General features: G+C 42.0%; 1 protein-coding gene across 1 annotated transcript in view; it reads left to right on the top strand.

The window, feature by feature from the left end:
* The first annotated feature begins 309 nt into the window (after nucleotides 1–309).
* LOC115643560 (cytosolic phospholipase A2 gamma-like) overlaps nucleotides 310–17,649 on the top strand; it is a 56,357-nt gene continuing 39,017 nt past the window's right edge. The window contains exons 1-2 of the mRNA XM_030547587.1: nucleotides 310–424; nucleotides 10,259–10,365. Of these exons, the coding sequence (XP_030403447.1) occupies nucleotides 310–424; nucleotides 10,259–10,365 (222 nt within the window). The remainder of the gene's footprint in view (nucleotides 425–10,258; nucleotides 10,366–17,649) is intronic.

Raw genomic sequence — 17,649 nt, 5'->3', positions numbered from 1 at the left:
TCTAAGCTGGTAATTAAGCATAGAGGTTCTCATGCAGGTCCCCACATCTGTACCCTAGAGTTCAGAGTGGGGAAGGAACCTTGGCAGGGACCATGCTCCAGCCCCTGCTTGGCATCCCAAAGCAGATCCTGGTTCCCTTGGCAGCAGAGCAAATGAAGGGTCTATCTCAGGCTTTTCTCCCCCCGCATCTCCTGCAGAGGGGCTAAGGGAAGTAGCCTTCTGGCCCAGGGGGACAAGGAGCTGACAGGAAAATTCTGATGGCGTCTCCTCTCCTCTCCCTTCCATTAGATCTCAGCAGGGTTCCCGAGGATGGGTCACCACGTGGCACAGCTGGCTCTGTTTGTGAGTGACTCAGACAAAGACATCAGCCAGCAGGCCAGGAAGGGGACTTACCGGCTGAACCAGCTGCTGCTTGAAAAGAGGGGTAAGGAACCCACTGGGACATGGAACCCAACAGGGGACTGAGAGTGACCACAGATGGATAATGGGACCCCAGACAATTTCTCTCCACCTGACCCCAGCTGGAGAACAAGTCTCTCTCTGCATCTCTTCTTCTCCACTCCACTGTGCAGCCACCAATGGGATTTGAAGGACACAGAAACTGCAACCAGAATGATCAAAGTGTCTCTCTCTCTCTCTCTCTTCCAGGGCAGAAGATCTGTGGTGCCACGACTGGCACTGGGACAGCAGACTCCTGGGCTATAAAAACACAGCCAGCGTGGGGGAGGTAAGGACACTGTGGCAGGGTATGACACAGCTCAGGGAGTGGGGCTGGCTGGGGTCCCTGCAGTGGATGCATCCTGGACACAGGAAAAGCACCCGCTCCTTATTTCCAGCTCAGAGTTCCTCATCCAGCACCCAGTGGGACAGGCTGATGCTAAAGGTCCCACGTTGGAACCTCGCTAGTTGCCCTGATTTGAGTGTCTTACATGAAGCCATTGCTAGGTGGCATAAGGAGACTCCCCAGGTGGGTGAGTTAATATAGGATTATGGCTCTAGGTGTCTCTCTGCTCCTTGTCCCCCTGGCTGATCCCCAAGTGTCTGAGAGGAAAGCACTGGGTCAGTCAGTCACTATTGCTTGATCAGACCCTTGTTTACTTCCCTTCACCCTGTAGAAGCAGAGAAAGAAGGTGTGGTTTGCCCAATTCCATTGCCAGTCAGGAAGCAGAATGCCCCAACCTGGGAACTGGGTAGGGAACACAGTGAGCTCCAGAGCCAATATGGACCACATGCGCCCTCCTCATGTCTCCAGACCTGGCCAGGGAATGGCAGAGTATCTGGACCTCAGCCACTGTGCCAAAGAAGCACATTGTCACTGACCCAAGTTACGCCTACTTGCTGCACAAGTAGAAAATCAAAGACCTCCCCACCTCGTCTCACAGCTATGGTGAGAACATCCAAACCTTGGAACACACCATAACCCAGTGCCCCCAGATTGGAGTCAAAGGTGAAATGGGTGATTTCCACAACATCACAGAGGGGGCCTTGGAATGGCTCCTGGATCTACAAGTGCATCTACAGAATGCTGCTTTATAGACACCATGTGAGAGAGACTGTGTGAGCTTGTCCTGCCTCCCACAAGCTGAATTGCTGCAGCGGAAGAAAAGTTTCCTAGGAGTGTCTGTGACTGGGACATGAGTCTCCTTATCCTGGTCAGGTTGCAGATTGGATTCCTTTTGGCAGAAACCAAGGAGCTCCCTAGGCCATACCCAGGTACTAGAGAAATCACTAATTTGGGGGAAATAGAACTTTGGTCTGTCAGCTCCAACCCCCTTCCCCACCACCCACGCACACTCCTCTAGCCACTGAGGTGCAAGAGATCACTCTGCTGGAAGCAATACAGAGTCCCCTATCGTCTCTGTGCGCTGCACAGCAGAGTGGGCCCTGCTCACCCACATTAGAGATCTATTTCCTGCCCATCATGGCTGGAAAATTGCCCTCCAGAAAGAGCCACTGGAGGCTTTGGTCCCTAAGTTTCTGCCATATTTTAATAAAGGGGCTTCCCTGAGCCATGGAACCCTGAAAGCCTCCTGGGGAATGAACTGCCTTGGCTACAGCAGCTCTCTTACTCTCCCTTTGGGGCACCAGACGCTGAGGCCATTCTATCTCTAGGATTTGGAGGCTGGCTCTGAGCAATCTGCTACAGCCTTGTGTCCTGTTGGTTTTAGGTCTTTGGAAAATTCTTCTCTGAGGGGCAGAGAAAATACTTCCTCCAGACAGCAATGCTGGCAATCCATGACCCCCTGTTGTGTATTAGCCAGGCTGGGCTACTACTCACATACTCCATCCTGAGGGAAGCCCAGCAACTGATGAGGGACAAAGTAAGCAGCTGCATTAGACTCAGGAGATTGGGGTGGGGCCCAGGCCTCATTCCCATCCTATCACCATTCGCTGGCCTGGGAGCAAGGAGCCTAGTGGGGACTTCTGGACTTCATGGACTTGTGTTATTAGGATGTGATGCTCCGCTATCACTCCTGGGAAGGGCAGGACAGTCACCTAATTGCCCTCTGTGAACCTTTCCTGACCCACAGAGCTGCACCCATTTCCCCATGGCCTAGTGTCCATGTCACCTGAGCCACCACCCAGAGTTGCCTCCATCACTGGCAGCCTGGGAAGCCAAGGACTGATGGGTGATGGCAACTGGCCAGGCAGTTCTGAGGCACGAGTGGGGGAAGCTTGTCCTGCTGCTGACAGGGCTGGACCCACTCTAGAGAGAATGAGAGGATTCAGTCAGCAGAGGCTGCTGACCTGCCCCATTCACCAGGGCTGCCATAATGTGGCTTCAGCATTTGTCACTGGGGTGACATGGGAAAAGGTCTCAACCTTCCCGCATGCCACTTCACTGCTGTCAGAATCCCTCCTGCCCTACCTGGGTGGGGCTGGAGGTCGGGGTGGAGGAGAGGGTTCTACAAACTTGAGCGGTGTCCCCGGGTGGGTTGGAGATGGAACAGCTGTCAGGGGCACTGACGGGGAGGTGGCAGGAGTTAACCCTACAAAGAGGATGGTTGGCACTGGAGGTCACTAGAGAGGACAACAAGCATCCACCCTGGGGATCAGGAGTGTGAATCGACCACTCAGACATGAGCAACTGTGGAAATGGTGCTGGTTCCAGGTGCCCTTAATCCTCCCTGATTCCAGGGCAGTGTCTCAGTCTCTGCCATGTTCTCCTTGCCCTGCAGCTGGAGGATGTCACAGACAAGGTGATGTGTCAGCTCCGCATCATCCAGCAGTTGCATCAGGTGCCTGAGGCTCTGCAAGGGCTGAGCCTCATCTGATGCCCTTAAAGGTTCTCCTCCCATGTTCAGCAATTCCCGTTCCCTGCCGCAGGTACTGCTCTGTCTTACTGTAAATGAGGGGCTAGTGGAAAGGGAAATGGAGGCCCCTATCACTGACAGAACTCTCTCCTCTCTCTGTGGATCAGGGTCCTTCCCTCTGACCCCAAACTTCCTTTATCTGGGGCATGAGCTCTTCCCCACACTCCCATACCCCTCCCCTCTTTCCTTGCTCTGACCCCCATCCCATTCCCCGTGCTCCCAGGCAGAGGTCCCCCTGCCCCACATGGCGCAGAAGGACCTTTGTGCCAGAGCTACAGACTGTCTGCCCAAATGAAGCTCAGGAAGCTCCACATTTGAGGAGGTGAGGATGGGACAGAGGCTCAGGGCCTGCTTCACCTCTTGCCCTTTATTCTTCCTTTGGCTCTTCTATTGGCTTTCAGAGGGTGATATGAATAGGAACCTCCTCCCCACCTGTCTTCTAGGCCCTGGGGTGTGTGACAACAGTCAGAAGCTGAGCCACCTCAGGGAGCGGTGGGGACAGGTCACCTTGTCCTATGAAACCAAGCAGTGCTAGTTCTCAAATTTGCTGAGAGGGAAGACCCCGCTCCTTCATGGAGGTAAGAACCAGTTACTTCTTTGGACAGAGGCTCTATTATGGTGTCTTTGAAAAGTGTCCATGCACCTTGCAGGGATTTCACTCTAGTCACTGTATCTTTTAATTTTTGTTTAACTAACCTCCTCATTTTTGCATAGTTCCCCTTTCTGAAATTAAATGCCACAGTGTTGCGCTGCTGAGGTGTTCTTCCCACCACAGGAATGTTAAATGTTATTATATTATGGTCACTATTTCCAAGCAGTCCTGTTATAGTTACCTCTTGGACCAGATCCTGCGCTCCTCTCAGGACTAAATCAAGAGTTACCTCTCCCCCGTGGGTTCCTGTACTAGCTGCTCCAAGAAGCAGTCATTTAAACTATCAAGAAATTTTGTCTCTGCATTTCATCCTGAGGTGACATGTACCCAGTCAATATGGGGATAATTGAAATCTCCCACTATTACTGGGTTCTTTATTTTGATAGCTTCTCTAATGTCCCTTAGCATTTCATAGTCACTATCACTGTCCTGGTCAGGTGGTCGATAATAGATCCCTACTATTATATTCTTATTAGAGCTTGGAATTACTATCCATAGAGATTCTATGGAACATCTGGATTCACTTAAGATCTTTACTTCATTTGGTTCTACATTTTCTTTCACATATAGTGCCATTCCCCTCCCCCCCGCACAATCTGTTCTGTCCTTCCAATATATTTTGTATCCCGGAATGATTGTGTCCCATTGTTTGTCCTCACTCCACCAGATTTCTGTGATGCCTATTAAATCAATATCCTCCTTTACGAGGCACTCTAGTTCACCCATCTTATTATTTAGACTTCTAGCATTTGTGTACACCCACTTTAAAAACTTGTCACTTTTTATTTGTCTGCCCTTTTCTGATGTGTCAGATTATTTTTTATGTGAATGTTTCTCATCTGATCTGGCCCTTGGACTATCCTCTTCCATCCTTTCCTCCTAACTAAAACCTTGAGAATCTCTATCAATAGACTCTTCTCTAAGAGAAGTTCCTGTCCGATCCATGTGCTCCTCTGCAGCAATCAGATTTCCCCTATCTCTTAGTTTAAAAACTGATCTGTAACCTTTTTAATGTTAAGCACAAGAAAACCCCAGCCTAGCACATGATAAAATGGTTTGACAATAGTGTTTAGTGGTGATATTTTGTCTGAAACATCAGGAGAAAAGTAGAAGGGGAGGAAACAAACATGTCATGAAACGCGTAAAGCGACACGTAAGTTGTTTAACCCATATGGTTTGGCTCGGTCAATAAATGTTGGGATAACTTGCCTTAATCTTTTGTCTCACCTAGGGGAAAATGGAAAGTCCCACTATTCACTGAGCAGGTCCATTGTAATGGACATACATGTGTTAGTGATCCTGTATGGGATACTAAGACCGTGCTTCGTTAACTATAAACCTAGTCGAGCGCCTTCACGGCTGAACTGGAGTCTGGTCTGCTTGGGCATTTCAGTTGAGGTCTGCTGTGTCGGTTATTTGCGCAGAGCCAGCACAGCACAGGGAGCGAACTCACACAGAGCCAAATGATGAACAATAACCTTCACCCCTTGCTCAAGCGGATGTGTGGCTATTACTTCCATGTTCCTTGCAGTAGCACTTACTGGAGCATTCTAACTCCTACTATTGAGGAAACGTTCCTTAGTTCCTAAAAATCTAAAGGTAACCATTAACCTGTGCCCTGGCTTACAGCCTACTTAACACACCTATGCTAGTTCATGCCTCAGCTAATATCTTACACAATATAGGACACTGTAGGTTTCTGGGGTACAGCTGAATATAATGAAAGAAGCTAAATATAATGATAATGAAGGCAAGCTCGTTGAGAGAAACATTAGTAAGCACGAGGTAGAGAGAGAGAAGAGGAGAAATGATAAGGACAGCATGGCAGAGGGAGAAGCAAGGAGGGTCTTACAAGTTTAGAAAAAAAAGATTATTTTGAAATAAAGTCTAGAACTGAGAAATTAAAGAAAGGAAGGATTTTTTAAAAAAGCAAAGAATAGATAGAAAGCCTGGCTCAGGGAACACAAGGCAAAGAGATTTTAATGAAGAGAAAAGACAGCACAGAGCAGGGAGGAGAAAACACAGCACATGGCAAAAAGATTTTAAAGGAGGGGGGAGGCAGTGAGTGTACCCAAGCAGCTGCCCCAAGTGAAATGATAACTTTTCAGGGGCAGCGACCCTTAGTGGCAAGCCATGCTGGACCGATCAGAACCTGTTCTACAGCTGTGTGTTAGAATGCACTCTTCCTGAGCCAATCATATCATTCAAAGATTTTTTAAAACAAGGGCCACCACCTCTTCCCTCCCTCCCTTCCCCTCTGTTTGAAAATGTAAGATAAACTCTTTTCTTAATTCTTTTGCCAACAGTGAAATCAAGATGTTCTATTTCTCACACAAAATGAAGTACACCAGATTGATTTTTAAAGTTTTGCCTAAAGGAAAACTTCTGTAAAGAAATGATACAAAACGTCAACTAATTAAAAAGAAAAAGCAGCTTATGTGAAATAACTAACTTTTTTTTCCCTTTACCAGAGATAAGGAACCTGCTTTTCCACACGACACATCCCTTTTTTCCCCCAACCCTTGTTTAATTTCCTGGAAATTAACTTTAGCTGTAAACTTTATAAAGAGAGAATGTCATATGCCCATTTTAATTCTTTTGCTAACATGAAATAACATACCTGCATTATAGGACTAAAGCTATATTAGCAGATCTTTGTACTGGATAACACTAAGAAAATAGCTTATACAAAAAGAGGCTACATTTTTTTTAATTTAAAAGGAAAAGCTGATATTTTACAACAAGACCCTGCTTTTCCCCACCACTCAGAATTTTTCTTTCTTAACCCTTATTTTATTTACTGGAAATTGACCCTACCTGTAAGCTGCATAAAGGAGAATGTCATATTCCCAGGATTTACAATAACATTTTAAAGGAGAGAAATTACGTAGCAGCAGGTTCCTCCATCCTTTTTTTTTTTCTAGAGGAAAACTGTGCAAAGGAGGTACATAAAAACTGACCTCTCACTCTTGTTATTCGAAGAAATGACCCTCCCCGCCAGCTTTCCCTCCCTCCATTAACACTTTTGCTAAACATGCAGTGTTTAATTATATCAAATAAAGTATGCTGCTAAAGTTTTCACAAATGCACCAGTCTTTAAAGTTTTCCCTAAGGGCTTTAGATTTATACAACAGACAAATTAGCTCATGTAAAAGAGTTAATACTTTTTACCACAGATAAAGAGTCTGTTTTTCCCCACCACATACATTTTTTTCTTTGTGAATGTTTTTTTAATATAAACCAAGGACAAACATATGTTTAAAACATTAATTAAAGGAACAGGCAGGTAGATTTCTTTGTTTTAGTTTTGTTAAACATACTTGTGAAAGGGAAACCAAACTTCCTTATTTCATTTACTGGAAACCGACTTTAGCTTTGTAAGGCATGAATGTCATTTACAGTAAAAGTTTAAAAGGAATAAATAACTGCATGAAGGAGTAAGAAGAACATCCCCCTTCCTTGTTATTTGAAGCTGATAACTACTGCAACAGAGATGATACTTAATTTTCATAATTAAATAATTAAGCTTAGCATCTCCTTAGGCTTTCATTATTTAACTTTAAGCCTACACTATCGCTATAGCTATTTTAAAAAGTTTACTGCTTCAAATAGGCCTCACTGCATATGAAACATTCCTAAAAGAGGCCTTGTTATGTTACAGCTCATTCCATGCTGTATTTTCATGTTAAACTTCTAAAGAACTTTATTTGATATGATTAAACACTGCATGTTTAGCAAAAGTGTTAAATGGAACAGAAAAAGTCAGGAAGATGGATGCGAATAGGCTATATCTGAACTTCGTATAGTCACAGGACCTTCGCTTTTGTCTTTTTAAAAATTTCATAAAGTTTTCTTCCTAATAAACATTATTTTGTTTCAGTAGTTATCATCTTCAAATAACAAGAGAGGGGGATATTTATCCTTCGCACAGTTATTCATTCCTCTTACACTTTTATTGTAAATGACACTCACCCTTTACAAAGTTAAAGTCAGTTTCCAGTAAATGAAATAAGGAAGTTTGATTTCACTTTCACAAGTGTCTTTAACAAAACTGAAACAAAGAAATCTATATGCCTGTTCCCTTTAATTAATGTTTTAAACATTTATTTGTCCTTGGTTTCGACTTTAAAAAACATTCTCAAAGAAGAAAGTGTGTGTGGTGGGGCAGGGAATCTTTGGTAAAAAGTGTTAATTCTTTTACATGAGCTAATTTGTCTGTTGTATAAATCTAAAGCCATTAGGTGAAACATTAACAACTGGTGCATTTGTGAAAACTTTAACAGCAAACTTTATTTGATATAATTAAACACTGCATGTTTAGCAAAAGTGTTAAATGGAGTGGGGGAAAGTGAGGGGTCATTTCTTGAATAGCAAGGATGAGGGGGCCGGTTTTTATGTACCTCCTTTGCACAGTTTTCTTCTAGGAAAAACAAGAGGGGGGATCCATTGCTATATAATTCTCTCCTTTAAAATTTTATTATAAAATAGTTAAAAAGAATGTGTTAAATACATTGTAAATGGTTATGTCACTATTTCTTTACAATTGACATTCTTGTACACAGGATTTTATTTCTAGATTAAAATCTTTGTGTTGCAGAGTTGGTAATTATTTAGTGATGAAAATTAAATAAACTTAGCATCTCTTCAGGTTTTCATTATTTAATTTTAAACCTGTGCTTTTGCTGAAAAAAGAAACACCTTTAAAAAAAACATGCTACTTCAAATAGGGCTCGCTGCATGCTATTTTTTTATTGAAACACATATATAAACACATATGTCATTTCACTAGAGGCAGCTGCTTGGGTAAGCTCACTGCTTTGCTCTCTCTTTCTCTCTCTCTCTCTCTGTCCTCTTTAAAATCTCTTTGTCATGTGTTCAGAGACACAGGCTCTCTATTTATTCTTTAATTTCTTTGAAATCCTCTCTTTCTTGAATTTCTCAATCTATGCTTTATTTGAAAGTACTCTTGTTTCTAAACTTTTAAACCCCTCTTTGCTCTCATACTCTGCCATCTGCTCTGCTTTAAAAATCATTCTTAATTTTTTAAAAACTTTTTTCTTTCAGAAACCTTTTAAAACAAGCACCTCTTTTCTTTAATTTCTCTCTATTCTCTATTTCAGAATAACCCTTCCCCCCCAAATGTTAGAAGTCTCTTGCCCTGTGTTCAGTGACACAGGCTCTCTATCTATTCTTTAACTTCTTTGAAATCTTCTCTTTCCTGAATTTCTCAACTCTATGCTTTATTTCAAAATAAACCTTTTTTAAATAAACTTTTAAAACCCTCTTTTCTCCTCTCTCTCCCACGTGTTCCCTGTCTTTCTTCCTCCTCTTTTTGTCTACCAGGTGCTTACTAAACTTTCTCTCAACCTAACAAAGAAATCTCGTTTCTTTAATTTGCCTTTTTTCTTTATTTCAAAATAAACATTTTTAATTGTTCTCTATTTTTAATTTACCTCTTTTTAATGTACCTTTATATTTTTCTCTTATTTCATAAATCTTTTGTGTTTCTTTAATTTCTTCCAAAATAACCCTTTTTAATTTCTCACTCTCTATTCTTTATATTTTTAAAACTCTTTTCTTTCATAACCTTTTGAAACAACTTCATCTCTATTCTTTAATTTCTTTAAACCCTTTTTCTTTATTTTCTTCTTTCTTTATGAAACTTAATTTTTTCTTTTCTTTAATAAAACTTTTGCTTTTCTTTTTCAAAATGACCCCCTTTTTTTTTCTCTAAAGCACTTTTTAAAACTCTCTTTGCTTCTCTTACTGCCACGTGCTCAGTGAGACAGGTTCTCTTGCTTGTCTCAACTCTATTATTTTTAGAAAGCCTTTTAAATTTCTTTTTAGTTTATTTTTACCTCTCCCAAAAGTCAGCCTAACACATCAAAACACCAGCACAAGGTCAAAGCAACCAATCGGAAGGGGTGAGGAGGATGCAGGGTGGGGAAGGTATAAGAAACGCTAAAAGCCACTGGAAGCCAAAGATAATCCTGGCCTTAGCCAGTGCACAACCTCACTCCCTACCCCTCCCATGGAGTACAAAAGAGGTGGTACCGAAGCCCCCAGACTCACAACCCTCCAAACCAAAACATGTCCATAAATTGTAAGGGGAGGGACCAGGGGCCTGCATCACTAGTATAATCAAGCCTTCTAAGAAAGACACGGAGGGAATGGGACAGGAAAAGCTCTGATGGGCTACATAGCTGTGAATTATGCTTACTTGGAAAGCCCAATAAACTTCATATTGCTTGCACTTTTGATTCTGGTGTTCTGCTTTCTGTCTGCCTAACAGGAACAGGGAGAGGAAGCCTTAACAATAAGTATGTGGTCAAAAATGACACTATGCCACAAGATTATGGGGAAAAATGTACCAATGGGAGTTCTTGCAAAAAAATAACAGTAAGAGTAATTTTTTTGCTTACAAGTCACATTTTTCTAACACATGCCCTAACCTCAGGTTGCACTATGTGCATAAATGCTAATGAGGTATAATTAGAATCACATGATAAAAAAAGGATGCCCAGATGAGGAAAATTGAGCTCCCTGTGGGAAACTCCAGCTTGACTATCTCTCTACTGAGGATTAATCTGTGAAAGACCCATCAGACCCTAACATTGCCTAGGAGATGTAAGTATGATTATTTTTGTAACTTGTGCATAGGTCTGTGTAGAATTTCTATAAGCTCAGGTAATCATAACTTTAATTGTAACTTTAATAAAACTTTTAAAACAGACTAGACCTTTTACTTGTAAATGTCTGTATGGTCAATAGCCTTGGTCTTTATGTGTTGCTAGAGACTCTAAATCTGAAGCAAGTAGCAGAGGTGACTTTCACTCTGTTAAGCTTGAAATTATAGCCTCTGTAGAGCCAAAGCCACAGTGGTCTAATATCACATAACAAAATTCACTTTAAATAAAATAAAAGCTACAAATTGGCACCTAGTGCATGGCTCCGGAGAACACAGAAAGTATGATGGAGAGAAAGGTCACTTTAGATCTACAGGTGTAATTAATTGAAAACAAATGATTTTATGTAGGTAAAAAGGATTGTGTTCTGCTTACAATGAGATGGGGCAGCAAATCCAAGATATCCCAAAGTTAGAAAGTGAGAAAGATGTATGTACAGAGATGCAGTTTCCACCTGTATATGTTATTAATGTAATACCAGCTAATCCCATTTCCCGTATCCCGGTAGCCATGGTGGAACCTGGGAAAGAACAGCCAACATTAGGACATAGCTTTCCATTGGGTAAGGAGGGGGTTGAGGGTCTAAGAGCAGACAGGAATAACAGAATAAACACTCCGGCAAGATAGAAAAAGAGGAAGTGTCAGATACAGACGCTGAGACAAGCACTTTGGGGGTAGTGAAAAGGGGATTTGAAGAAGCTGTCAGCAGTGAAGAAAGAGAAGGTCTGTTACAAAAAGTTTACCAAATAAGAAAAAGTCAGGAGGTACTTCGGTCTCATTCACAACTTTGCCGCTTATTACAAGAAACTCAGGGAACTATAGAACTTGCTGGCTACATGACAGGAAGCAAACTTAGATAGAAATGCCTCCCATGAAAGATGAAAGTCTTTGCAATTTGTGACCCTAACAAATGAGTCTAATACCTTTAAGTCAGTTGAGCAAGAAGCAATAAGGAAGAGAACAGGTGGCACACTTCATTCTGATTCCCACCTGCTCTCTTTACACCAAAAGGCTTGGTCAAAAGCAGAATCCCCACAGGACAATCTGCCAATGCCAGACCTTCACAAGGTGCAGGCACTTACCCCAACCAAAACAAAGTATAAAAGGTTAGAACCAAACTTCCCATCTACATTTTACACAGTAGAAGGTGCCCAAACTTGGGAGATACCAGTTCCTTTGAAAAACAGAGGAAAAGGAAATCCCCAATGTAACTATAAAGGAGGAACAAGAATCAACTTCTAAACTGGAACCTTCAGGGTTGAATAGCCATGTCTTCCCACTAGCAGTAGTAACAAATACAAAAACACCAAATGCCATTGAAAAGATGATAGTGCCAATGAGAAAAGGAGATAGAGTTGCAAACATGCAGCACTTTGTGGAATACATTGCCATCAAAATTTCAAGAAGGGGAAAAATCATTTACAGACACTGTATATCTGTTAGAACAGAATATGGACCCAGGACAGGCAGGGGTCACCTTGGTAGCTAATCTGAGACAACAGGAGTGAGAATCCCCATATGTGTTTCATAATAGATTATGTGCAGCTTGAAAATCTAATGAAGTGTCTGGAAAGGAAAGGGACCCTCAATATATTGATTTATTATTTAACAATGTTTCACCAGCATTTTGAAGGAAGGTTATGATCAATGGTTTAGATTATAAGCGTATTCTCTATGCCATTAATTTTGTGGACAATATCAAGCTGGAAGGAGTTGTGAGTGCTTTGGAGGATAGGATATAAAATTTAAAATGATCCGGACAAACTGGAGAAGTGGTCTAAAGTAAATATGATGAAATTCAATAAGGACAAATGCAAAGTACTCCACTTAGGAAGGAATAAATAGTTGCACATATACAAAATGGGAAATGACTGCCTAGGAAGGAGCACCGTGGAAAGGGATCTGGAAGTCATAGAGTATCACAAGTTAAATATGAGTCAACAGTGTACACTGTTGCAAAAAAAGCAAACATCATTCTGGGATGCATTAGCAGGAATATTGTAAGCAAGACACGAGAAGTAATTCTTCCACTTTACTCTGCACTTATTAGGCCTCAGCTGAAGTATTGTGTCCAGTTCTGGGTGCCAAATTTCAGGAAAGATGTGGATAAAATGGAGAAAGTCCGGAGAAGAGCAACAAAAAGTATTAAAGGTCTAGAAAATATGAGCTATGAGGGAAGATTGAAAAAAAGTATTTATATAATCTGGAGAGGAGAAGGCTGAGAGGGGACGTGATAACAGTTTTCAAGTACATAAAATGTTGTTACAAGGAGGAGGGAGAAAAACTGTTCTTCTTAACCTCTGAGGATAGGACAAGAAGCAGTGGGCTTAAAATACAGCAAGGGCAGTTTAGGGTGGACATTAGGAAAAACTTCTTAACTGTCAGAGTGGTTAAGCACTGGAATAAATTGCCTAGGGAGGTTGTGGAATCTCCATCATTGGGGATTTTTAAGATCAGGTTGGACAAACACCTGTCAGGGATGGTCTAGATCAGTGGTCCCCAATGCAGTGCCCATGGGCCCAGTGGTGCGTGCCGGGGCATCTATGTGCACCTGTGTACTGGCCAACGGACAAGCATCCACCAAAATGCCCCATCACCAAGAGGCTCTGCCACCAAAATGCCGCTGATTTTTGGCAGCATTTTGGCAGTGATGCCTCTTGATGATGCTACTTCAGCGGCATTTCGGTGGCGATGCCTCTTGAGGTTATTGCTTCTTGTTGGCATTTTGGCAGATGCTTGTCCGCCAGCCACAGTCCTCGGTAGCTCGTCGTCCGGCACCTGCCACCCGGAAAAGGTTGGGGACCACTGGTCTATAGATAATACTTAGTCCTGCTTTGGGTGCAGAGAACTGGACTAGATGACCTTTCAAGGTCCCTTCCAGTTTTATGATTCTATAATGCACGTACACACTAAGAGTACTCTTCCAGATATTTTGGATGAATTGTCTAAGCTTATAGTTATATTCAGATCCAACTGAAAAGTTCCAAGAGAATTCATCCTCCTATAGCAACTGTTCAAGGAGCCACAGGTAGAACAAAACATAAAGTGGAAGGCCTACAATATGTGGCAGAATGCCAACAAGCTCACACAAGAGGGTTGGGTAAGAATATTAGAAACTGATTATATCTAAGAGGTGCCATACCATGCTGCCCACAAACTCAAAATCCACAATATAATAATCACAGGCACCTAAATAAAGGAGAGCCACTTCATGCTCATTACTATCTTCATCAGCTACAGTATGAGACAATTCATACCTGACAATAATCACTACCATCTCCTCCCAAAAATCCCAGCCTATCAGCCTCCTACTCCTAAACTGGACATAATTAGCACTTCGCCAGACTGGAACAACATTAGAACCTCAGAAGTATGAAATGCAGGAAATGCACCAGCAGATGAACTCCATGATTTTGAATTGCTAGCCCACCCCACCTCAACCCATTGCAGTAGCTACTGCAACATTATAGATTCATAGACTCTAGGACTGGAAGGGACCTCGAGAGGTCATCGAGTCCAGTCCCCTGCCCTCATGGCAGGACCAAATATTGTCTAGACAATCCCTAATAGACATTTATCTAACCTACTCTTAAATATCTCCAGAGATGGAGATTCCACAACTTCCCTAGGCAATCTATTCCAGTGTTTAACTACCCTGACAGTTAGAAACTTTTTCCTAATGTCCAACCTAAATCTCCCTTGCTGCAGTTTAAGCCCATTGCTTCTTGTTCTATCATTGGAGGCTAAGGTGAACAAGTTTTCCCTCTCCTCCTGATGACACCCTTTTAGATACCTGAAAACTGCTATCATGTCCCCTCTCAGTCTTCTCTTTTCCAAACTAAACAAACCCAATTCCTTCAGCCTTCCTTCATAGGTCATGTTCTCAAGACCTTTAATCATTCTTGTTGCTCTTCTCTGGACCCTCTCCAATTTTGGATTTCAACTCTACTTATGCAGTATGAAAGCCAGGAAGGGGAAAGAGTGAATGAGGATCCACAATAACAGATAGAATGAAGCCAACAGGCCTTGTGCAGTTTTTCCCTCCAAAGGCAAACATTGCAAAAATAAGGCAAATGTGCATGAATAAGTGACTTAATATATAGATGCTTTTGCTAAACATTGGTATGTGTGTGAAAGAATTTCAGTGACTATTATAATCATAGGAGGAAATTTTCCTCCACAAAAGTTTTTTCAGGTATTACCTTGTCTCAGGGAGATGGAACAAGAGCTCAACAGAAGGTGAACTCAATTCAAAAATTGCCTATGCACACTGATATAATTTCTTTATGATCTTTTCTAGGATTGGTGGGATACTGTCGAGACTTCATTCCTAACTTTTCTTCCATTGCAGGTCCACTGTACAAACTTCTGAAAAAAGGGATTGCTTGGGCCTGAATAGACCAGCATATGAATAGATTTTTAAAATTGAAGCAAGCAGTAATAAAAGCATCTGTGCTGACCACTCTCTCTCAGTGCAACTGAACTTGCAACAGTAGCTTCTAACGAGAAGCATGGAAATTTAAGCCAATAGTCTATGACCCTAGAAGAATGAGCGTAGTAGAACTTAATTATTCCATTTGTGAAAAATATGTATTGGTTTCCGGCTAGGCTACCAAACAGTTTGTGTTTTTAATTGGTTTAAACCCAATAGCTCTACCTTCCACGCACACCCTTCTCCAGCTCTTGTTTTATAATTGAATCAAGGATGGAAATCTGTCCAAGGCTAAACTGACAAACTGGACTTTGTTGTTGCAGGGAAAAGATATAACAGTGATCAGAGTACAGACCTTATATCCTTTGCCTCATGCCCTGTTGTATTCTGGGCACTCTGATATGTGCCCATATGTTGATCAAGGGAAAACCTTGACCCAGTTTTTCAAAGTAATATCTCCCAGAATAAAAATCACAGAAACATATTGCTTTTCCATAAATGAGTTCATCTGTTGTGATCAGAAGAAACCAGTACCTTCTTGTTGTTATTGACCCATGCTCCAAATGGATGGAAAAAGTTCCTCTTAAGGCAAATGTTGCTTTAGCCACAACCAAAATATTTGGAACAATGCTTCTCTCATTGGAAACTCTCCACAAGGATAGAGTCAGATAGAGGGGCACATTTTACTGGGTGAACGTTACAAGGTGTTTACAGTTGCTTGGAGTGCAACAAAAATTGCATAATCTATATAGACCGCAATCATCAGAGATGGTGGAGTGAACAAATAGCATCATCAAACTAATGCTGTGGAAACTGGTAGATGCCAATGGATGCAATTGGGATATGCTGACTCCAATCATTTAAATGACACTCAGGGCAACTCCAGATGCCTCCACAGATCATACATACATTGAGATGACAACTGGGTGAAGAATGTGAATGTCAGAGCACCTTTTGTAGCATTCCAATGGCACACAGCTAGAGGGAATCAAACTGGAAATCTACCTGCAAGCATTGACAAAAACATCTTAATCTGATTCACTTGCAGGTGGCTGTTAAACTGGGAAAATCCAAACAGAAGGCAAAAAAGTCTATCTTGATAAAAGTCAAAAAGAGAATACTTGCAAAATTGGAGATCAGGTGATGCTCCTGTCATATTCTCTATCAGAACATAATTTATTTAAATTAATTAACTGGACCATGAAGGTACTTATATACTGTCACGTCTTAATCTCCCTACAGGGGTATATCAGTGATGAGCAGGAAGGTGGTATTACTGATGTGTACAAGGCTTAATTCCTACTCTGTCACTCTGAGTGCAGAAGTTGGGAGCCCACAAGTATTCTAAAAATTAATACTGGCCACTCCAGACTTGTATTAAACTCCCAAGGTTACAGCTTTTCTCTGACCTTGGCTTGGTAAACACTGCCACCACCTAAATGCAAAAAAAAAAAAAAGACTTGCAAATTGAGTGTGTTCCTGGGGGCCTTCTGTATGGGGTTCATGGAGCATTGTCAGCCAAGCTGTGTCGTCTCCAGCAGGAGACAGTAATCCCATCCCTTTCTCTCTCTCTCTCTCTCTCTCTCTCTCTCTCTCTCTCTCTCTCTCTCTCACACACACACACACACACACACACACACACACACTGTTTAAAAGCAGAAAATCACCAGTGCAGATCCAGAGTTCACATTCTTCAGGATCTAGACACTCACACTCACATACCTACCCACAGACACAATAACATATGTTCAGAAATGTAAGCTGAGCAAACCGCAGGTGTGGGGACAGAGCTTCGCAGAATGCAATTAAGGGCTGGAGTTATAAAAGGAGCAGAGGGAATTCCAATGAGGTTTGTTGCCTTAACTTCTAGAGTGCTTCCTAGAGCCTGCAAGGGCCCTAAATTGATTTCCATATAAACTGACTGCTGTCAGTCTACCAGTTACAATGCCCTCTGCCAAATTTTCACAGGGAAGTAACTTTAAAATTAAAAGTCAAGTTGACACCTTTGCACTTGGGCTGAATGGAACCAGAATAAACAAGGCCCCAAATGGGGAATGGGGGCTGTGTCTATTTTCTCAGCTCTTTCTCTCGCCTAAAGGTTTCCAACCAGTGATTTACTGTTTCCTGCTCTCCCAGGCACACACCAAGATCAGAGATGTCTATCTGGCTATCTCCACACACCCCTCTCCCTCTCTCTCCCCCATATATACACTTTATTGGAAAGGGAGGCTTGGGAACATGAACCATCATCAATTTCTGTTGTAGCAGGAGAGAAATGTTATTACTAGGGTCAGTGGGTTTTTGTTGTTGTTTGTTTTTTTGTTTTAAATCTGAACCTCATCACCACCACCCATTTTTTCTCTCTTATTTGTATTTGGAAAGTGGAACCTCTAAACCAACCACACTCCATGTTAGCTTATTTTCTTTTACATTTCAGGTGGAGATAGGATTTCAACTCCTAACTCCCTTAGACTCTTAAATTCCACTCAATATCCCTATGGGACGATACAAATGTTCCTTTTCTCTGAACCAGCCACAGAAACTAACAGTTAGAGGTTGACTTGG

The sequence above is a fragment of the Gopherus evgoodei genome, unplaced genomic scaffold (genome assembly GCF_007399415.2).
Source record: "Gopherus evgoodei ecotype Sinaloan lineage unplaced genomic scaffold, rGopEvg1_v1.p scaffold_62_arrow_ctg1, whole genome shotgun sequence".
NCBI classification, from domain to species: Eukaryota; Metazoa; Chordata; order Testudines; family Testudinidae; genus Gopherus; species Gopherus evgoodei.
This window is presented reverse-complemented; position numbering and strand designations above follow the sequence as displayed.